The following is a 24504-nucleotide window of genomic DNA, read 5'->3' as shown; positions in this document are numbered from 1 at the left end:
CCCACGGTTATACACTTGGTGTGTTTCTGTTCGTACTCATTATGTATTCAATTACGGGTACCACTGATTTCTGATACTATGATGATACACAGCAATGAACAGTCACCCCAGTGAGGTTTTTTTTTCTTTTTTTAATTAAAGGAATATGCATTTTCTTTAGAAAATGAAGCGTCTTTAAAAAGAAAGACAGAAGGCAAAGAGTGCTGCATACAACAACCTAGTTGATTCCTGAATCTCAAGGTAGAAGACAACTGAGGTTGAGGTTTGTCCTTTGGGCATGCTGGCAAACTTCTGCCCTGGCTAGGAAAAGGGCAAAAGAGGTCATTGCGATTCCACTTACAGAAACTGGGCAATCTTTCTCTCCCTCTCTCCCTTTCTGCTCTTTCATTTTTTCCCTCACTCCCTCATTTATTATAAATTTCTCTAACTTTGCAACCAGGCTACTTTCTCTTCCATTGACTGAAGGTCCAATGTGGTTACCTACAAATCTGACGATTAGCCTTAGCCCCTAAGTCTATATTACTAATCAAGTGTGTACAGAGGAATAAGTTAATAAGACACAAATAGGGAACTATTGAGGGGGAAATAAATAGAGATAACCAGAGGAGGACCTGCCTACCACTTTAAAAATATATTGTAAAACCTCATAATTAAGAGTAGTATATATATACTGATACACAAATAGATAGGTCAATAGAGCAGAATAGGAAGATTAGAAATAGGACCAAATACATACATACTCATCATTTTATATTTTTATTTATTTATAAGTATATGGTTTCATTAATATATGAGCACCATTTAAGTTACTAATGACAGATATCTTATTGATCTTGAGAACCTGGGTAATCATTAAAGAAAAAGGTAAAGCTGGATCTTTTCCAATATTTAAGTATAAAATAATGAGGTTTTCAAACTCTCAGAATTAAGATTTTGGAAGAATCATTTAATAAAATTGGAGCAAGGAAGACCTTTTAAAGGTATTACACAAAGCACAGTAGCCACAAATGAAAACATTGACTCATTCTAATAAAAAAAGGAGGAGGAGGAGGAGAAGAAGAAAGAAATAAAGAAAAAAGAAAAACAAGGAAGCAAAAAAGACGGAAGAAAGGAAGGAAAGATGGGAGAGAGGGAGAGAGAGAGGCAGAAAGAAAAGTTTCCTCTGGGTATGAACTGCCACAAAGACAAAATACAAAAGGAAAAAGGGGAAAATTGCTTGAAACTCATACCAAAATCAAAAGCCTAACTAAAAAAGAAATATATATATATAATAAATGTTATATATATCTATATCTATATCTATACATAGATATATCTATATATATATATAGATATTTTTTTTTTTTCCTACAAATCAATGAGGAAATCACCAACAACTGAATGAAAAAACAGGCAAGGGATATTAGGAGCATTCACAAGAAAGGAAATGCTAATAGTTCTTAAGTATATGAAAAGCTGCTCCATGTCACTCACACAATGAGATAGCATTTTTCATTTCTAACATTGAACAAAGATAAAATAGTTTGATAAAACAAAGTGTCACGTTGAAGACGGTCTGGAAAAAAAGAGTTTGGAGAAGGTTTGGGAGTTTAAATTTGTACCACTCTAGAGACTCCAATTAGGAGAACCTATAAATCTACAAAAGGTACTTATATTTGATCCCTGAGTTCTAGCTCTAAAATTTTATCCTACACACTGTTTAAAACAGCAAATTGTAAACAATGACTAACCTAAATGCAAATCTGCAGGTGACATATTAATTATGTAATATTATTATGTTACATTCATTCAATGGAATTCTACGTATTATAATAAAGAATGAGAATGTTTCTTATGTACTGAAGTACAATCTTAAACATCCATTTTAAGTGGAAAAACAAGGTGCAGAACAATAAATATTGTGTGATATTATTTATATCAAGTCAAAAAGGGATTTTCATTTATTTTGCTTATATGTTAATAATGCTATAATGATTTAAGAGAAACTAACAACATTGAGAGCCAGTGGGGAGAGGAACTGAGTGGATGTGGGATAGGAGTAGAAACTTTCATTTTATATTGTTTGAATATTGAATTGTGTGAATACATTACTATTTTAAAAATTAAATTAAACTAAAATATATGATTTTAGAGTAAAATAAAATATATTGTAGCTATGTAAAAAATCCATAATTCCTAGCAAAGTTGTGCCAAGTGTTAGCAGATATTAAAGTAGCGGAAAGACCAAAGTTAATTTGGTAGATACTAAGTCAGTTTTGCAGTGGATGGACTAAGAACACATTGAAAATTAGGAGATAGTAAAATGTGTTACCTTGGATAAAACTGTTTTTTTTTAACTCATACAATCAAAACATATTTAAATGCCAGAGGTGTCCTCCTGTACAATTTACATTTTATTTGCTTCAACTTTACAGTCTGCTGATTAAGTTTCACAAATAAGTACACAAAGAACAAACAAACAACAAACTAATAGAAACATTTAAATTAAGCTTGAGGATTTTAATTGTAGTGACATATATTCAAGGAAAAGTGTCATGTTACAAAAATATGTTCTCATATCACCACATGCTCTATATTTCAATTTAGGTCTTCTTATAGTTTAGAATAAACCTTCATAGTTTTCTTTATCTGCATGTTACTTTCTTAGTCTTATTTCCATAGTTCAAAAATAAATGGGGATAATAATATCTATTTCATCTTGTAATCGTAAAAGTTAAATGACAGAACTTATAGAACATATATGAATGTGTCTGTCATTGTTTCTTGCATGACCTAGAACAGGTCCTTAATAAATATTATTTGTAGCTGAATCCACTTAGTAATGTTTATTTGAGTTTTAAATTCCTGACTGCTCACTCTTAACTGAGGGGTAACATTTAACAGATTATCCACAAAACACTCCTATTGGTTTGGGAATGTATTCCAGGAGCACTGAAGTGTGTTATGCCCAATATTTAGAAATTTCCTGCATGTATAATCACAGAGTTTTGTTGTGAAGACAAGAAACCAGGAAAAACTGGAAATTTGATCATCTCCTTGTGGTTTAAAACCCAGTGGAAATCAAGTGTCAATCTGCTAGATCGAGTCTACATTAATCCTCCCACTGAACTTCCCTGAAAAGACTAAAGTTTTTGAGAATCTAAAGAAAATGGATGTGGTGAAGATACCAACCAGTATTGCTGAACAGTTAAAACCTATTAATACGGAGGGAGGAACAAGTTAAGGAAGCCAGAAATTTCAGAAGATCCAGTGTTGCTTCCCCAAAATGTATCCTCATATAAATCAAATCATCAAAAATTCATTTTAACTGCTCACAATTTTTTTCATCAAATACCTGGCATGTATGAGGAACGAGGTTAGTGTAGTTTGAACTGCACTGCTTTAACACACTCATTCTACCCCCAACTGTACTTTTTACGAACCCATCTTTTCACTTAAATTGAATTTTTAATCATACCACTAGCCATGACACTTTAAAAAGGCATTCATTGCCTCTTTGTTGCTCAGATGTGGCCCTCTTTCTCTGGCTAAGCCAACCTGAAAGGTGAAATCACTGCCCTCCCCCCTACGTGGGATCAGACACCCAGGGGAGTGAATCTCCCTGGCAACGTGGAATATGACTCCCGGGGAGGAATGTAGACCTGGCATCGTGGGACGGAGAACATCTTCTTGACCAAAAGGGGGATGTGAAAGGAAATGAAATAAGCTTCAGTGGCAGAGAGATTCCAAAAGGAGCCGAGAGGTCACTCTGGTGGGCACTCTTACGCACACTTTAGACAACCCTTTTTAGGTTCCAAAGAATTGGGGTAGCTGGTGGTGGATACCTGAAACTATCAAACTACAACCCAGAACCCATGAATCTCGAAGACAGTTGTATAAAAATGTAGCTTATGAGGGGTGACAAGGGGATTGGGAAAGCCATAAGGACCACACTCCACTTTGTCTAGTTTATGGATGGATGAGTAGAAAAATAGGGGAAGGAAACAAACAAAGGTACCCAGTGTTCTTTTTTACTTCAATTGCTCTTTTTCACTCTAATTATTATTCTTGTTATTCTTGTGTGTGTGCTAATGAAGGTGTCAAGGATTGATTTAGGTGATGAATGTACAACTATGTAATGGTACTGTGAACAATCGAATGTATGATTTGTTCTGTATGACTGCGTGGTATGTGAATATATCTCAATAAAATGAAGATAAAAAAATAAAAAAATAAAAAAAATAAAGAACCTGGCCCTAAAAAAAAAAAAAGGCATTCATTTCAACGTATGATGGAAAGTGCCTTGCTCTTCATTCATGAAAGATAAAATACAAAAATAAATAAGGTTCTTCTTGCAAAAACTATTCCGAAAGAGAACACTCTCTATGTTACTTTGTTTAAGAAATGTCAGTTCCTTCACTTGAAAAACAAAACAAAACAATAAATGTATTATTGACCCAGAGCAGTAAGCATCTGGAAGGTGAAAGTCTAGAATCAGCACATCTGAATTTACGTTCTTACAAGCTCAGTGATTATGGTGCGTTAATTAACTTCTCCGAGCCTCAGTTTCCTCAACGGTAGAACGAGCATAATTAAGGGTGGGCAACAAATGAGCAGATGTAGTTTGAACCCTATACAATATCTGGCACTATAATAAAGTCCCATTCCATGGAAATCTCTGTTAGAATTTGAAATATGGCCCTAAGGTTAAGACAAAACTCATAACCCTGGGTCTCTGATTACTGCAAACAATATGGTCAATTTTTATATGTCTCTATGCTCACTTTTACAATCTATGTTATGGGAGGCTATTTACAATTTGTACGTCCAATTTTTAAAAACTATATAATAATGGAAAGGGTGATTGTAGAGCCAAATTAGAAATAAAGACAGTAATAGCTCAAATCATTCCATTTCATGTCAGTCACACAAGAATGAAATTGCTCCATCACTGTCTCTTAAAATGGCTCTCTCAAGGAAAGGAGGAGGATGGGTGTGCAGCTTGGTACAACACTCTGAAGGCCATTTCCCAGCCACATATAAAACACCATCAAAAGAAACAGGTACTTCCGCTCCTGATCTCCAAACCATAACAGCTCCTAGGCACAGAATGTACATAAAGAGATGCATTTAGGGAAGTTTCATTAAGATAGGTGAAATTCATTATGGATTTTCCTACATTTGCAGAAAGTGATTATAACTATCTAGTGATACATATATTGTTATTACATGCTACTGAAAATCATCACAGGTGGACTATGGGGAAGAAGCAAAAAGCAGGAAGGAGGGGAAGGAGCAGGTTATTCTTCATGTCTCACACTCTCTCGGGTGAGAACCAGTCTGGTCTTGTGGTTATTCATTTCATCACTTTTAATCTTGATGTATTCTTGTCCAAATTTTCCATTATATTTCTTTCAATTCTTTTGAATTGAAGTGCCATTTGGAAACTTCCAGAACAAAAGGCTTGTACAAACTCACAAAAGATTGTCTCCTCATAGGTTTTTTAATGATAAGTAAATTAAGGATACTGGGGAAACATACATGAATGTATAAACCTAGGGAGGGGTGTCATCCTTATGCATAAGATGTCAAATATAATAAATATGGAAATAACTGCAAAGAATTGTGTATGCAAAATTAAATGCTATTAAGGAGTGAACCGACTCATGTCTCCTACTGTTTATCTGAGGACTAAGAACCCCACTAAGATCCCTTAAATTGGAGAACGGGGGATGGGCGGCAAGGGCAGTGGGGGAGGGGATGGAACATAAGCACCCACTTGCTCTGGACCCCTCCCTGAACTGGTAGCCCGTGAACCACTCTACTACCAATTTGCACCAACCACAGTTATCGATGCCCTGTAGGCAGAAAGGGAAAGCACTGAGGATCACTCCTGCCAGAGCTACTGTGTGGGCAAAGCACGGAGACCTCTCAGCAGCACACTCCTGACTGCCAAGAGGAACCCAGAGCACCCACTCCAGGCCATGCTCATGAAGTGCCACGTTGGGACCTTCTCCACCAGCCCAGCTTGAGGCCACCTGCTCTTCCTGGACCGAAGATGCATTAGCATGTCCCATGGACTAGAAGTGGGCCATATGCAAGAAAGAACTGGCTGAGACTGTTTTAAGATTTGCCCAAGGGGTACTCGTGAGTGGGCAGAAGGACACTCCATCATATCTCCCCGGGTGGAGTGGACTCCTAGTGAGCCAGGGCTAAGGGGGGAGCAGCAGTGGGCAAGATGGAGGGACAGAGCAGAGCAAAAGAGCAGTGGGAAGCAAGGACAGCTAGGCTTTAATCTGGTCTCAGGAGTCCTGCTTCCAATGCACTGGTTAAAACTGAATGTGTATATATCCTACCCAAAAAAGTATAAATAATGGGAATCCTGTGCACTAAAATGATTAGTGGCTATCTCTGTCCAGTGTGATCATAAGAAATGTTTATTTTCTTCCTTGTAAATATATGTATTTTCCTAGTATTCTACAAATGGTGTGCATTTGCATCAATAATTGGTAGGAGTTTGGTGCTTTGTACAATTTTAAAACGTAGACTTTAAGTTATTAGCAATCAAATATATGAAAAGGCCATGGACTTGATAGAACTTAGGGATTTTATGAGCCTCAAGAGACATGGTCAAAACTGATGATTCTCTATTACTCCTTCTCTTTCAAGGACAGACAAATGGGTTACAGAGTTCCCATATGAATCCATTCTGTTAAGTACAGATTATTGTTCCCGGAGAGCAGAGTTCTGAAAGAAACAAGCATTCTCAGCAAATTACAGTCTAGAAGACATGCCCTCACTTCCATGCAGATTAACAAACTGAGGGCAAATGGTGGTTGCTTTATGCTTTGTCCCCTCAAGAATCTGCTTTTAATCTATCTAACTGATTAACTGAAATGTCCTTCCCTTGACCATGTTGCACCTCTCTGTTGAATTTGTGTGAATGGTACCCATGCAGTTGGGCAGCGTGCAGACTGTGTGACAGTACATAGCACTCTGTGTGAAAAGTTCACTGCAATGTTCCCTCTTAGACAAAGCTTCTCCCGAGCAATACAGATCCCTTGCTACACCTTCTGTGAACTTTTAATGGTTGCGTTTTTATATTTCCTTAGGCAGTCTTGTCTTTCTTGTGTTCTTTTATTTATATTTATGTGTACATTTTTATTGTCTCTATATAACTAGAGGCACTTTGTGGGCAGCTAATATATTTCATACTATTTAATCGCTGGAGCACCTGTCTCAGCGCTTTGTACACTGTGTAGTAATAAAGGCATTGATAGTTAAAATAACAAAAGCAACAACAATAATAATAGATAACATTTATCGAGTTCTTACTATGTGCCAAGCACAAAGTATTCTGAATGGATAATTTTATTTAACCTTAACAATAACCATATGAGTTAAGAGAACAATGATTACTTATTTTATAAAGAAGAAAACCAGGGCTTCAGTGAGGTAATGTCAGTGTCAAACTATTCATATGAGTTTGACTAAGTTAATAAAGTTAATAAGAAAATATTTCAATTCTTGAGAACCTCTGGAATCTATAATTCAATTTAAACCAAAGCAGTTTACTAGATTATGAGTTTATTTATGGCACAACCTTAATTATCATAGTTCGGATCCACAGCATGTTGTATGTCATAAGTGCTTAATCACCTGGTGAATTAGTCAAGGTTCTACAGAGAAACAGAGCTGACAGGACACACACAAGTGCATGCACACACAAATACACCCATAAATACTAAGAGATTTATTATAGAAATTGGCTCATTGACCATGAGGATGAGAAAGTCCAAATTCCATACGGCAGGCGCATGTTGGAAAACCCAATGAAGGTGAGGTTGAATTCCCCAGGAGAAGCTGGCTGGCTGAAGTAGAGGCAGAAATTCTTCTTTCTAACTGCTGAAATTCTCAGTTCTGGCTTTAAGACATGGAACTGATTGAATAAGGAGACTCCCCTCATTACTGAGGACAATCTCATTTGTTTAATGCAGATGCAACCAACTGACTATAGATGTATATCCATCTACAAAATTCCTTCAATAACAATCAGGCCATTTCTTGCTCAACCAAACAACTAGATACCATAACCTCACCAAGTTGATGTATGAAGTTAACCGTGACACTTGGAGAATCAACGCATGCATGAATGAAAAGACACAAATTTCAAGTGTGCATTTGACTCCACTTCTGAATAGTTTGCAAAAACAGCCTGACCCCACATTTTCTTTGAAACAGGATGCCAGATTTAAACAACAAAACAAAACAAAACAAAACAAAAAACTGAGGTTCAATTACACGGTGATCTGCCCAAAGCCACACTTCTAAGACAGGTGATCACACTACTGGAACCAAGACCCTTTGACTCCAACTTCAGAGCACCCATCATTTAATTGTTGATACCTAAGAGACACGTTTCCATTTATTACTTGAAATCAAGAAAAGCAAGAGTGCAAACAATAGGTCTCTTTGGGGAAACTCCCTGTTAATACTCTTGTAGGAAACCTCCTGAGCCTGCTTAGCAAACACCTGCCCAGGCTTCCAGAGCCCATATCGGCCCTTTGGGGCTCTTTTCAAGTTTCCTTGTCCCCAAACAGCCAAGCACAACAAAGGAGCATCACTCTGCCCAGTGCTGGATAAACTGGGCACTGGGGAGCAAGGACCCTGGGGGTCTCCTGGTACATGAGGAAGGGGGCTGCTGCTAGACCTGCTGAGCTGTCCCTGGCTTCCACTTGGACGTGGAGCCACACCGACGGCTTCGCTTTATTTCCTGGTGCTCTCTCTTGGGCAAGAAACACCTGCTATGCAGATTTATTTTTTAGACTCGTGAAGTGATTGTTCCTGGGAAGTTGAGGCATACACACAAGCCCAGTTTGGGATGATAGGAACTGTGAGCTCATATAGTTTTTTCCACTAGCCTTTCTCTGTACTATCCCTGGACCAGGTTCCTAGCATGGAGCACATTTCAGGGCACTCTGAGAGCAGCACCTGCGTTTTAAGAGCCAACAAAACCAAATGGGAAATCTAGATGAGCACACAGGGACCAGTGCCGGAAGTTATCCTCCATCCTCCCATGCTGGAGAGCTGTGAGTGAGTTTAATCTCTACAGCCTGTGAGCTAAAGCTTGGGCCTGCGGACCTGTCACCTGCCACCGCCGCTGCAGGGATGCTGGGTGTTGGACAGTGATGGGGAGAGGAATTCAGAGTGGCGTCCTGAAGTGGCTGCATCTAGGTGTGTGTGCAGAGGACCCTCCCACCCCCACTGCTGATGGGCATCTCCCCTACCCCACCCAATCTTTGATTCTGCTCCAGATCCCTCCTCAGGAGCTGCTTTTGTGCTCCCACTGGCCTGCGATGACACAAGACATCAGTGATACCCAATCCATTGCTGGAGGGAGAAGGAGACTCAGAAAAATTCCTGCCTGAATCCATCAGACAGGCCGGGGTTCATCAGATCCATCAGCTGTGTTGCAAGGCTGCGGATGCTTCCCGAGCTGGCTGGGTATGAACCTTCAGGAAGGGAAAACCTGTCTCCAGGTTGAGTCAGTGAATGTTTGAGGGAGAAGGGACTGGCTCTGAGGCAATTAGATTAGACATTGTCAAAGATGATGGGGCTTCCGGGAGGCTGACTGCTGCTACCCAGGGGAAGGGGCTGGCAGCGGCAGGAGGTGGGGATGAGCCAAATGCCCCTGCAGGAGGTATACCACGCTAGCTAGCTTCCTGGCTCCTCTCCAGAGGGTGACATCCACTTAACCCTGACCAAAGTCCTTTCATCTCCCTGCCTCCCTTCGGAACCCCTGCTTACTTGTCAACCTTGTCATCTGAATCCCATGTGACAGACGGATGAACCTGACATGTGTTTAATATTCTGGGCACTTCATAAGTTTGAGTCTTATGTGCATACATCTTCCTGAGTGGAATTAACCACAGATTCATTAAAAAAACAAACAAACAAACAAACAAAATGAGTATTGGCATAGCAGGTCTGAGGACTCAGCCCAGGGCTGTGCTGGAAACACTAATCTCAGCAGCCACTCAGCTTCTCGAGGTGACTCGCTTGCATTATTTTCCCAAATGCAAGTAATATGAGGTGTTTTTATTTTTATTTTATTTTTATTGGCCAAGGTGCACATTTCTGAGCAGCTCTGCATTGCTTGGGTGGTGGGGACAGCGGGGGTGGGAGGAGACGGGGAATAAAATAGCAGAAACTTCTATTTGCATGTTAATGAGGATTTCACAAAGAAGAAGCATGCATTCAGCAAGCAAGGGTGGGGGAAGGCAGAAGTGATGGGGAGAGAGGAGGAAAAGTAGATGGAGGGTGCTGGAGGTAAGCTTATTTCCTGAGCACAGAGTCATTTCAAAGGTATCATGAGCAGCGAATTAAACGATCCTTCTGCAAGAATTTTGACAAGGAAATTTCATTAGGGATTTAAATCTCTCTGGAAGCTCAAGTTGCTGCAATTAAGATATGAAAATTGTGCAAATATTGTTCCTTAGTATCGTGTTTGCTGCAGGTCATTGAGCTTCAGTCAATGAAATTCAGAGTGATAAATGCCTTATTGAAAACAACTAGAGGAGGGAGAAAAGTTTTAGGGAACCTGCATTTGGGGGCTCAAGTCCAAGAGTCATTTAGGTTGGAAGTTTGATTCCAGATTAGCTAGCTGTGAGACCTTGAGAAAGTTGATTTAACATCTCTTAGGTCTAATTTCCTCCTCTATAAAATGTGGGCAACTGCCAGTCCCTCCTTGCTGGACTGTGATTGTTGGGGTTTAACGAGATACTCCAAGGAAAACCCTTTGGTGCAGAGCCCAGCAGAGGCAAAATTTGAACCTGTATTATGACGATGGTGCCTACAGGTGTTACCATTGCCATTACTCAGGTGAGAAAGCTGCGGTCTGAGGGCCAAATAAATCTGCCAAGGTAACAGAAAGGGTAAATATTGTCACAGCATCATCCCCCTCTTTGTGTCTTGCTTGCTTTGTTTTGTTTTTCTCCCTCACTAATCAATGGGGACCTCAGGGTCTAAATTCTGTTTTGTGCACCTTTATAGTAATTACTGGGGACAGGAAACTTAGAGGGCCCCTGGTAGGTGCTCAGAATATATTTATGGCATGAATTCATGATTGCACGAACACATAAATGAATGTATCAATGAATGGAAGACATAAACTTTTTTCCATTTAAACTGTATCTTGGGGAATATTCCATGGGTTTCCCAATGCTTATTTTGACTTTCTATTTCAAGGTATTCTGAGGTTTTTGACACTTATAATAAGATGCCATTTTACAGAAAGCAGGAGAAAAAAGAAAAATAACCATATTATTTTTCAATCCAAATACAAAAAGTCCCCTTTTAATACTTCAGCATATTGCTTTTTCCACTTTTGGACCAAAGAATATTCCCTTTGCAATCTTATATAAACATAATTTTCTATCTTGCTGTTTCATTTGACAGAAACATTTCATGAAGCTATGATTTTAATGGCAATTTAATAGTACATAATAGATGTACCATATGATATTTTACTTAACATTGTCTTGTGAATGGTTATTTAGAACACATCCATGTCCTCACCATTATAAATATTACTGCATAAATATTTTTATGCATTCAAGGGCTAGGTTTTCAGTGTTAGGTCACTCTGAACATGGGTTCGTTTTTCTCTGAGGAGTAGAACAGTCTTATGGTGGAGCCTCATCCTCAACTTGAGCAGTGACAGACTATGATAGTCAATTGGATGGCAAGGATTTGGAATAGATTATTTAAAGGTGGATTATTTTACCCACATTGTATCATGTGCAACACCTTGCCCAGTATCTTGAATTTAGTAGAGATTCCATAGATCTATGAAAAGAGGAAGGAAGGAAGGGAGGGAGGGAGGAAAATAAAATAATGAAGAGAAGAAAAGAAGGAATGAAGGAAGGGAAAAGAAGGGAAGAAAAGAGAAGGGTAGATGAGAGGAGAGAAAAACAAAGAGGAAAATTAAGTATATCAGGCATAAAGGAAGGAAGGGAGGGAGGGGGAGGAATGAAAGAAAAGAAAGAAAGAAAGAAAGAAAGAAAGAAAGAAAGAAAGAAAGGAAAGAAAGAAAGAAAAGGAGGAGAAGGAAAAAAAAAAGCCAAGGAAAGAAATTGGCAAGCTCCTTTTCCATGTATTTCCTAATACTCCAAATGTACCTTAAATGCAACACTGCCTTTCCAAGAGCAACCGAGCAAGGGACCCAAATGACACGATGAAAAGATGCACATCGTTTCTGTAACTTCATCCCATCTGGGTAATTCCTAGCAAACTCACATTTCAAAGACAGAGCTATCCATGGCTGGGTTGGTTGTTGGCCTTTAAACAACCTTCACTTTTCTCAAGGAGAACTACATTTGGGAAGGAAGCAGTAGCTAATTACCGTACAGCAGTTTCTCTTACCAAAATAAAACACAATTAAATTAAACTAAATTAAGCAAACATTTCCCCTTTTTGAAAACTTTTCACTTATCTAGTGAAATGTAGCAGGAGATTCAAGGGAAAAATGGAAACCCACATTTTGGACCGATGTTGAGAGATGGCTAGACATGTTCATTGTGCAGAAAGAGACACACACCCAGGCAACCGCTGTTTGTGGTCAATACAAAATGTTTTGCTAGAGTTTGTATTATGCATGTTCTATATTCAGAAAATCGTAGCATTGCTGTTACAGTCTGGAAATGCCTGCCATTATCCTCACTGAACAAAATTGCTGATTCAGTAAAACTCCTCCCATACCCTCTTTTTAGCAGTGATTCAATTGCAGCCACCTTTGGAAGTGCAGAGAACTACTTACAGATAAAATAAAAAATATTACATGTGACCAGCACTGGGGTTATTAGTGTAGAAAGTTACTTTTTATTCCATATGTAAACAGACACTAATGACCAGCAATATTTCTTAGTGGCAAATTGCCTTCTTTCATGAACAGAGGAAAAAGAGAGTGATTAGCACAATAATTGCTGATATGCAAAACAGTGTTGCTAAAATGGGGTTTCACAGTTAATGTGAAATCCTCTTATGCAATTATGTATGCATATTTTCTTACTTCGGTGTGGCAAAGGTTACGCTTAATATTATCACAAAACACAATCCAGAGAGGAGAACCAATACGATATTGGAGTTTCCGTAACATCTTTTTGCATAGATAATAAGCTCGTTTCTTTTATTTTTCTACAGCCTCGTTTTCATTGTGGAGCTGGAGGCGGGGGAGCCTGAAAGTGAAAGGAGCTGAATTTAGAGACCAGGCCCCATCGCTGCAGAAGAGCTAGACCAAGTTAGTTCTGAGCCAGCTTTGGATACCAACGTCAGTCACCAGCATCCATCCTTGCCAGCTTTCAGAGACATGCTACTGAATCACAGCCTTCACATGCATTAACCATTGCTCAGAGGAAGGGCTGCCTACACATTATGTCAGAGAAAGAAGAAAAAATGCTTGACCTACTTGGATCCGATAAGATGGAATCAGTTTTCGGCAGAAATTGATCACAACGGACTCCTTGGTAGCCTTCTTTGCACCTGAGAAAAGGGGATAAATGACAAACATACGCATGTGGTTGTGAAAGAGTCATTTCAAGATTTCACAAGTAAAACAGCCACCAATTATGTAACTGTGAGAACAGTCCATTCATGCTTTTGTATTTTTGGAGTCAGCCTAACATTGACAGATGGATTCCAGGCTCCACTTCTGTTGCAACAAAAAAAAAAAAAAAAAAAAAAAAAAAAAAAGCACAGCTTTGCTTTTATAGTTTTATATGCAACACCTAAAGAGCACAGACAATAGCATTTTAAAATGCTCCTGTTAGTGATTTGCACATTTATCCTAATCCGATAGTTCTGGATACAGGTATAATGTTGTTGATGGAACACACTGGTCTCTAAAGGGTTACAAATTCCCTTCCAGAAGCATCATATTACAAGTGCTTTTTTTCTAATAAAAATTATTTTTCTAATATTGATCAATGATAGAATTTTGGCAACTATTTATTTATCTTGTGTTTTATTAGTTTGTTCATTTGCAAATTTTACTTTTTTTTTTATTTCTTAGCAATTTTTCAAGTCAGTATTGCCTAACAAGTTGGCCAAAAATAACAGCATTTTATCTGGTAAGATCTGAAAGACATCTCTCTGTGCAAGATCTCTCATGCATTTTCTTTAAACTCACATTTTTCTCTCCTAATTTTTCTGTTATGTTCAGTAAACATGTGCGAAGCGCCTGCTTTCTGCCAGGCATTGTATGGGGCGATGTTCCTGAAACAGATGCAATTTGGAGGCAAGGGATCTGCCTGGCAGTACCCTCAATGAGGCATGTCTTCTGAGCCCTGCCTGTCCTCGGTGAGACTTCACCCATCTCACTCAATCAGGGCTGCTTGGCTGCCTGGCACAGCAGAGGCTCATCAGCTGGCGGCACATGGAGCAAATACAGCCAAGAACCCAAACGCCTGCCTCTGAACCATCTCTTTAATAGGGGGGTGGCATCTGATGGTCTGCTGGAAGCTTAACGTGTCATGCTCAAGTTAAGCAGGGAAGAATCCACTGTTGCTGGTGAGATGACTCTGTCCTACTTACAGGGAAGGAAATCATGCTGTGGCATAAAAATCAGATTTAAAAAACAATCCTCCAGTGGTTAGAAATCTATGAAATTGACAAAAGAATTCTAAGTAACTGTTCTGTCAAGAACTGGAGCTGTGAATTCTTCCCTTAGAATATGCTTTGTTTTCTGAGTGTAATAAACTATTAGATAAGGTCTGTTGCAACTGGGGCAGCAGCACTGAAAGGCACCGAGGTCATTTTTCTATCTTCCATTGTGAGCCAGATTGGAATTCAGGTAATCTGGCCAGTTCTCCTTAGCACATTTTTAAGCCTGGTACTCTGGAGTGTATTTGGCAATTCTCCTCATAGACAGAGAACAAAGAACTCTGATATATGGATACCCAAGATACCCAATAGGTCATTGAAAGAATTTCTTTAAGCAGTCGCATATTTTCATAGCCTTTCAAAATTTATTTTTTTGCACTCAAAATAAAGCAGGCATATTACTGGTTCTGGAGCAGTAAAATAGCAGGAAATTGTTAGGAATGAAGCAATTTGTGATGAAAAATTAAATTCCTGTTCTCTGAAAGCTGCCCTAATATTAGATTGCCCTTCTTCAGAGTTACATGTATCAGAGTGATTTAATTTTTATTTTCTTATAATGATGAGTTTTGTCCTGGGCTGCAGAATGCATAAACTTTTTGGAGGTATTTGTTTCAAATATATGTGGGAGATTTTAGGCACATGTTGTTCTTTGTATTTTTATTTGAAGTGAAAATGGTATGCTAGGAAGACAGCTGCTTTTACGGGGAAGTGATTTGTTCGGTTTTGCTTTGTTCTTAAGGGCTCTTGCTTACTTAAAATGCATCATTCCAATTGTGTGTGGAAAGAAAATAAAGAAAGATGTTTGAAAAATGTTTCCCTTCTTAAACTGATTTTCCATGAGTGGGATCCATCTCTGAATCATTTGGGTCTCATGGGGTATAGTACCTACATCAGGTCCTCATACCTGATGGGATGATGTTGTATCAGCTCAGCCCAGGTAAGGAAGCCCAGGTGAGAGGAACGGTGGCTAGGTGCCAGGCAAGCCTGCTCCTTTGTTAGGGAGGAGCATGTCACTGCTAACTGGTGCCTGGTTTTAAGACTGATGCATTAAAATTCACATTTAAAAATCACACATGTCACCTTGATAAGTTCAGACACATCCAAATGTAAAGACAGAATGGTGCCAGCAGGTAATGCCAATGAGGTGGACTGAATTTATGGCAATATTAAAAAGCAATAAGCAAAGAAAAAAAAGTCTTAAAATGAAAACTGCATAGACTGATTTTGGACAAACATCTGACAGTAGGATAAGCATTGCATTGTTTGTTTTGGTTTTGGTTAGTTTCGGGAGATTGTGTTGGTAATCAGAATGCTTTTGTTTTTTTTTTTTTTAAACTTTTTTTGGCTTTTTGAAAGATACAGGTATCTTACAAGAGAAATTTCTATAATAGAAAGGTCTTTCTAGTTGTTCATTTTAATAAAGCATACCACAATAACAATTAAAAAGTATGTCTGTAATCTTTAATATGGTGAATCTGTGTTAAAAAAAAAAAACCAAAAAAAAACAAATCACACCTTAACCTGGCTAATATTCAATTATTTGGCTATAATTCTACCCTGCTTTCAAAGCTCCATTCAGTCCATCCACAGTGTCTTTTCCCTCCTTGTCCTCTGAATTTCTTTATCACTGAAATGCATTGGGTGAAAGTGATTATATTAAGCCTCTCAGTGCCCCATGGTTGTCATACTGATAAGTTTTAATTCTACAACTAGATGACACAAGTCGGGGGCATGTTAAGGACAGGAAATACAGCCAGGGCTGACAAATGGTCAGGTAAAGAAAATGGCAGAATTATTTTCAACAGTGAAAACAACCACACACCCAGTCTACAGGCGCCAAGGGATTTTATTCTGAAAAAAAAATTAGTCTCAAATTCTTTGTGTTTATCTACTCTGAGGAGAAGGAGTTGTCACCTTCGAAACCAGAAAGTTCTTGTTTGTCTTGTTAAATTCCAAATTAAAAAGAAATAGGGAAGAGTACAGTTGTGAAGACAATGTCCACAGGTTGAAGAGAGCTGCCTTAGGCTGTCCCTGAGTAAAAGAAAGATGCGACTGTGGCAACGAGCTGGGGCTGAAGACTCTGACAGAGCCTCTCCCCTTGAACCCCAGGATCAAATCACAAACCAGGGGCCCCTTGACCCCAGAGATAACACCAGACGTCCTGTTTCAAATGCAAATATCCCTTTTCCAGCATCCTACCTCCTTCTGGTTTGGCCCACATCCCCTCCCACTTGTCCAGCTGTATCTTAAATAATTGCTATCCTCTTCTATCCATTTATCCTCTGCCACACTATCCCTGGGGAAAAGCCCAGTGGCTTGTTTCAGGGGGAAGTTTTAGTGGAGTTTTCCCATGAAGAAAAGAGATGAAGAGAATAATACTGACAAAGATAAGAAAATACAAAATGTATGGTCTTCCTTTGGAATTCAGTGCTTGTTTTGCCTGATGTGGGAAAGCAGAAGTGGTCAATGCCTCTCCCTGCTCTGCCAGTGGAGGAACCCAAAGAAGAGACACATCTGCTGATGTTCCCATAGAAACCAGGGGCTTTTGCTTGGCTGGAAGTGATTACCATGGCCACAAACCTACGTTGCTCATGCCAGGCCATTCCTAAGGCTTGTCTTTCAATACTTGTACACCAGTTTATTTCCTTTGAGCCCATTTCCTGAATAACTACTACATCAGAGCAAACGATGTTAGTGAATGTTTGTCAAAGCTGGGGATCTCCCACTTGTGATCTACATCTCCCTACACATCCAGACCCCTCTTCAATTTCTCTTTTCCTTCGGTTAGGAAAACGAAACCAAACCAAAAATTAATAGCAACTCTACTACCCTCTGTTAAAAGAAATAAAATAGAGTTTCTGTGACTGAGAGATTTCAAATGGAGGTCATTCTGAAGGTTATTCTTACGCAAATCTCGGTCAGATATCACAGACTGTCACAATATGCAAAGCTTCAAGCCACAGTGTTCCTCAGATCCCTAAGGACATCCAGACACCAGGAACAAGCTTCAAGATAAAGAACTCAGTTAACTATGTAATCTGAAAGACAATCAAAGTACCCCAAATGTCCACCAAACACAAGCAAGTTGTGTAATCTTCTGTTCCTTTAAAAACCCTTGCCTGGCAATGCCAAGGCAGGAAGGAGGTGATTTGGGTTACTGCCTGTATCTGTGCTCCCTGAATTGCAGTTCTAAGACCCCAAATAAATGCCTTTATTGCCTTGTAGCTTAGCTCGTTATTTCTAGATGGACACCTCTTGCTCCTTATTATGCTTATCTATTGATTTCCTGGTCATTTGCTTCTTAGTGGAAGATGTTATCATTGATTCACTGCTTTCTTCACTATCCCTGCTCCTGCCTTCACTCTCAGTGACCCCAATATCCATGTGCATGACCAGCTGACACATGGTCTCCGTGACTTGTCTCTCTCTTATCTCCATATCATAGAGATTAAGAGGGCTAGGTTTATATTTTGGCTTCTCCACTTGTGGGAACCCTGGGCGCAGGGCATTCCCCAAGGGCCTTGAAGATTGCACACAGTAGCTTGTGTGACCTAAGACAGTTAAGGTTTCATCTATTCTCCTTGTAATATCAGGTGCTAAATGTAATCTATACCTGAAACTACCTCCTCCCTGAGACTCCCTGAGATACTGTTATCTACAAGATAATCTATAATCCTCCCCTCCCCCCTGCTGATTACAATCAATCCCTCCCTATGTTGCTCGACCCCACTCCCCGCATTATGCTCTCATACCGGTTGGAATGTTGAGCCCTTATAAGCAGCTTATTCAGCTCCCCCAAGAGCAGACTATTTCCACATTGTGCTCTGAACTCACCGCCATTCAGAGCAGCTCCTGAATCCACCCAGAGAAGCTCCTGAATTCTGGGCAATGTGACTGACTTCCATTTTTGTCCCTTGTAAGTAAGCCCTGAATAAAAATTCATGCCTCTCAACATGCCCAGTGTCCTCTTTGGCCACTCGGCAGCAAAGGCCCACTTGGGCCGTGACACCACTTAATGTTGGTGTGACTGTGCTTTAGACAAATTAATATCTCTGTCCCCAAGTTCATCCTAAATAAAAGGGGAATGATACCAGGAAGGAGAAAAATGAACATTCGCCTATAGTTGATATTATACACAATATCTTAGCAATTTTTAAAGCCTAGAGATCTTATACTTTGCATATCTGCATAGCTATATGAAGAATTTAAGAATGCTCACACATTTGCGTTTATTCCCGTAGAGTGCCTTGCCTCTGTATTCGTTCTGAAGAAGTTAATAGGAACATGCTTCCTTCTTAGAACCTTGATTCCAGACATAAAATTTTAACTAGCCGAAAACAATCAACTTTACCAGGGAAATGGGGGCAGACAGACTGTATGGCTTGCACCAATTTTGACTCAGAAAATATGGCAATTATTTTTTGGTGTTAAAGTAGACATGTTGTCAGTAATATACAAGTCTGTTGATTTTAAGGGGTCTATTAAATGCTATTTGAAAAAGGAAGGATCCCTCCAGATATTCTTTTCTATCTCCTGCCAACTCTCCTCAACTTCAATGTTAGTTCATGGTTGGGAAAGATGGAAAGATCATCAGACTTAAACTCCACATTTTTGAGGCAACTGTGGTATAATGGTTCAGAGCACTTCTCAATTTTTTTAAATTCAATATCTGCTATTTACTAGCTGCTTAGACTCCATTTCTTCATCTGTAAAATAGAAATAATAATAGTAACTATGTCCTGGAGTTGTTACTGGGAATACCTGTGGTTCATGGTAAGCACTCAATGAATGTTAGTTTGCAATATTCTTCGAATATGGTTATTATCATCATCACTTTTGACGTGAAGAAACCAACGTTTGGAAAGGTTAAGTATCTTACACCACAATCACATAGCCACTAAACATCTGAATTACATGCAAACCCAACTCCAGTAACATGAAAGTCTTGCCTATTGGTGACACCTTCTCCCATTCTTCACGGAAATCCGGTGGAGACATAACTCATTGAGCCACTCAACCAATCACCTTTACTAAGACTAGTATTTGCAAATATGACCTAAATATCAACTGAAGCCATGTTTTAAGAATGAAAGACCTACATTTGTAAATTATGAACTAATTTGAAAATATCCTTAAGCAAACCATGTCACAAGCACTGGTAACTGATTTAAAGGCATTCTTCCTGAGCTTTGTATTAATTTAAAATGTATACAACCTACACTCAGTGTTGAGACAATAGAAATAGATAAAAGATAGATAGACAGATAGATAGATAGACAGACAGATAGGTAGGTAGGTAGATACAGATAGAACAATATCATAAATGTGGCAAAATGTTAAAATTGGTGGATCTGGGTATGTGGGGATGGGGTAGGAGCATATTAGGAGTATGTATTTTCTTTGTGTTATTTTTGTAACTTTCCTGTAAGCTTGAAGATATTTCCAACTAAAAAGTTAAAAAAAAAATAACAATCACCAAATATGGATTGGGAGACTCTGTAGGAATACTGCTTTTAAAGTATGTTAATAATAACTTCTTGAAAGCAAATTATCTTTGTGGTGGTTTGAAGCTTTATGTGATAGCTGGATAAGTAGAAAAAATACTCAGTATAATTCTTTAGCTGGAAAATGCTTAGTATAGTCTTCAGTAGCCAAAAAATAAACAACAAACAAACAAAAACCAAAAAAACCAAAACCAAAACCAAAAACAAGCAACAACAAAAAATATTTACTAAAATCACTCAAGCAGCCTTGAGTTATCCTAAGCATAAAAACCCCTTGTTAAAATAACTTGCTGTTGCTCTAATCTCAACAACAACAACAAAAAACTTACTCTCTATTCCCAGGAACTCTCCTAGCAATGCCTACAGGAGAATGCAAGGGATATCAACATATGGTCTGATATGCAGCACCTTCTCCTCCTTGAAAAACAAGCCTAAATGAGGAGAGGACTTCAAGATAACAGGAGAGATGACCAAACAGCCTTTTCTTCTCTTTCTTTTTTTTTCCTCTCTTCTGCTTTTGTTTCCTCCAGTTCCTGGTTGATGCATCTTCAAAAAACTCACCTTCTCACCAAAGCAAAGAGAATTGTTTCTCTGTTTGATGCTGGATCATGTGGGCCTGGCTATTTAGGACTATGTTTTCTGATGGTAACATATATACCCCAGAAAAACACGTTCTTAAGTCTAATTCATCCCTGTAGGTGTGAACCCATTGTAAGCAGGACCTTTTGAGGAGGCTACTTCAGTTAAGGTGTGGCCCACCTCAATCAGGATGGGACTTAATCCTATTACTGGAGTCCTTTATAAGCAGAATGAAATTCAGACATAGAGAGAGAAAACCACAGGAAGCAAGACACTGAACATGAATGGATCCTGGAAGAGAAGGGAGATACAGGGAGACACTGCCATGTGCCTTGCCATGTGACACGCTAAGGACCAAGGATCACTGGCAGCCAACCCCAGAACACCAGTCTTGAGATGAAAATGTCATCTTGATGATGCCTTAATTTGGATGTTCTTTTAGCCTCAAAACTGTGAGCAAATAAATTCCCATTGTTTAATCTGACCCATCTCATGGTATTTGCTTGAGCAGCCCAGGAAACTAAAGCAATCCTCAATTTAAAAAAAAAAAAAGGCAAAAAAAACAAATAAACTAAAAACCAAAGGACCGAGTCCCAGCAAAGTGAAGTGAATTGTCCAGTATCTCCAAGAGGAGAAGACGTGAAGTGCAAGAACCAGAATTCCACACCAGGTCTCCATCTGATCACCATATACGTGGTGAATGACCCCCAAATTTCTGAGTGTTACTGGCTCAAAGGTTTTATTACTGGAGTTAGAACAAATTCCCTTTCCCAGTAACTCATCAATGAAACTGAGATCTGGGTTTGACTGTGGAGAGTATTTTGACCCTGATTAAAGTGTAAGGTTCCTTTGGCTGCCACATCCTTACCACAATTGTTTTAAATATAAGTGGAAGAATTTGGAATTGGATTATTTCAAATTATAGAGTAAAAGCTGCCTTCCAACTCATGAAGGTTCTTCAGTATCAGGAGCTTTCAAATAACTCACAGTCAGGGTAATTGTTACTTACACTCATCTTGCAACCATGAAATTTCTTAGTTGTATCTACAGGAGAATGCAGGAATTTATTTTTTAAAATGCCCTTTAGCAAACAAAGTCTGAATTTAAAAATAGATGGAGACTTATTAAATGATAAAAATAGTGAGGTTTCAAGCCATGAAAAGACATGGGGGGAGGGAGTGGGGGGGGAGGGTCCTTAAACACATATTGCTAAATGAAAGAAGCAAGCTTGAAAAGGCTATATACTATATGATTCCAACTGTAGGACATTCTGGAAAAGGCAAAACTATAGAGACAGTAAAAAGATCAGTAGTTAGAGGTTTGGGGGAGGGATAAATAGGTGGAGCATATGACATTCTCTTGGGATTATTGCCTATTCATTTTGTTAATGAATAGAATATAGTATTCTGTATGATACCATAATGATGGATGCATGAGTTATGCATTTTTAAAACTCGCAGACCTGAACACAAAGAATGAAACTGAATGTAACAGTGGACTCTAATTAATAAGAATGCATCAATATTGGTTCATCAACTGTAACAAATATACCACTCTAACAGCAAGATGCTATCAGAGGAAGCTCTATATGCGTAGATGGGGGATTGGTATATGGGAACTCCATCCTCTCTGTACAATTTGTTGAACCTAAAACATCTCTAAAAAATAAATCTAATAAAAATGAGAATGGTGTGTTGGTTTGAATCTGTTATGTACCCCATAAAAGACTATCTTCTTTTAATCTACTCTAGTGGGGCAGATCTATTGTGGGTGGGACTTTTGATTAGCTTGTTTACACAGAGATGTGACCCCACCCATTCAAGGTGGGTCTTAACCAGCTTTACTGACATCGTTTTGAGAGGATAAGAGGCAGAGACATTCTGGAGAGAGCTCAGAGATGCCTGGACAGAAACACTCTGGGAGAGACAAGCAGAGAAGCTAAGAGAGAAGCTGAGACAGAAGCCCAGAGACACTTTGGAGAAAGCCATGGAAACCAGAAGCTAAACCTGGGAAAGAAGGTTCAGCAGAGCCAGCCAGGTGCCTTCCCGCGTGACAGAGGATCCCCAGATGCCATCAGCTTTTCCTCAGAGAAGTTATCTACCTCTTGATGTCTTAATCTGGACGTTTTCACAGCCTTAGAACTGTAAATTTGTGAACTAATAACTGCCCCCCCCCATTGTAAAAGCCATTCCATTTCTGGTGTATCACATTTTGGCAGCTTTACTAAACCGAAACAAACGGCTATGACTTCAGATGTGAACTTGAAAAATCTGCTCAAAATCCAGGAGGCAGGCTGCATTCGGTAAATATTTGAGCCATAAAGAAAGGAATGGAACAATTGCAAGTCTGAGCAGTTATAAAATATATATATAGTAATAAATTGTTCTTTCCATCACAAGGTCTTCTCCACCAGGCAGGGTTTCAGGGACGGTATCCAGCAGCCACCCTACACTTCATTGGTCATTTTTAGTACCAGGGAGAGAGGAACACATTCATATCAAGTCATTTCATGCCCAATTATGGCAAGTTCACTTCTGATGAATCAGTGACTGAGCGGCTTTTAGGTCAGCCTGAATAAATGCATTGACCATTATAGATTCTTTTGCCACTACTTGGTCATGGGCTTCACCTTTACCTCACTACCTCATTAACAAAATTTAAACACCTAAAATCGTGAAGGTACTGACAGCTCAGGATGAATTAGCAATATTATCCAGAGCAGCTATGTGGACTGAATAAGTCACTCTATCTAATTGAGCTTTGTTTTTACCCCATCTAAAATAAAGATTAATCTCTTTTTAGTGTAAATAAAAGAATAATGTAAATCAGTTCCCTTGGAGGAAAGCCTTTATAATTTAATATCATATAAGAAGTAGTCAGATAATAATTGCTCTTATCAAGAACAAAAGAATTGGAGCGGACAGTAATGACAGATAGAAGATGGATGAAGTTTTGCTTCATGTCAATTTGAGAAAATGCCACATTATTAATTTCCTAGTACACACAAAATCTGTTATGCAAAAGGCACATTCTTTGGATGCAGGGTGATCCCCAAATCTGCCAGTTAGCAGTGACAGAAATCTGTGACTAATCTCTCTGAGGTCTTAGGTGTTAATCTCTAAATGGGATTACTGAGTTTTGATTTAGCACCTGCCCTGCATGCATGAGCACACACACACACACACATACACACACACACACACAGTTAGTGCTTGCAAATGTGTCTAGTAACCAGAAAAACTAATTTAGATTCTAACATCAAAGTTGGAGAAAACAGGCTCTCCCTCCCACACTTCCCTCGTTAACCAAAATTTCCCATGACTACCTTTAATACTTCCCAGCCAACAGTGGACAGGATTCATGATCACATCCACCCCCGAGGATTTCTTTTTATTGTTCTCACTTATGCTGCCACTGAGATTGAGAAATCAGCCCATTTCAAGCTTTCTCTGATGTTGAAGGTCCAACCAAAGGCAGACTCCTTCACTTGTCTCTACTTTCTGGAATGAGAAGAGTAATTGAATCACCCCTCCAGACTAGTGTGACGGAAGGAAGGTAATGGCCATGTTTGGCAGTTCTCAGCAAGAAATAGAAAACAGAGCCATAGTAAGACATCCTGAAGTTACCAAGCTGGAGAATTGACACCTACAACCTTCCAATAGCAGAGACTGGAATTTGGGGTCCCCATGAATAGGATTGCCAGGGAAAATACAAGATGCCCAGTTAAATTTGAATTCCAGATAAGCAATGTACATAATATTTTAATATAAATATTTCCTACATG

The 24504-nt window shown here is 39.0% G+C and overlaps 1 protein-coding gene across 1 annotated transcript in view; it reads right to left on the bottom strand.

Annotated features, from left to right (window-relative positions):
- NRG3 (neuregulin 3) overlaps positions 1 to 24504 on the bottom strand; it is a 1038857-nt gene that overhangs the window by 241064 nt on the left and 773289 nt on the right. Inside the window, exon 3 of the mRNA XM_037805143.1 lies at positions 13445 to 13518. Coding sequence (XP_037661071.1) covers positions 13445 to 13518 — 74 coding nt within the window. The remainder of the gene's footprint in view (positions 1 to 13444; positions 13519 to 24504) is intronic.

The sequence above is a fragment of the Choloepus didactylus genome, chromosome 15 (genome assembly GCF_015220235.1).
Source record: "Choloepus didactylus isolate mChoDid1 chromosome 15, mChoDid1.pri, whole genome shotgun sequence".
In the NCBI taxonomy this organism is placed as follows: domain Eukaryota; kingdom Metazoa; phylum Chordata; class Mammalia; order Pilosa; family Megalonychidae; genus Choloepus; species Choloepus didactylus.
The sequence above is the reverse complement of the archived record's forward strand: the minus strand, read 5'-3'. Positions and strand labels throughout refer to the sequence as shown.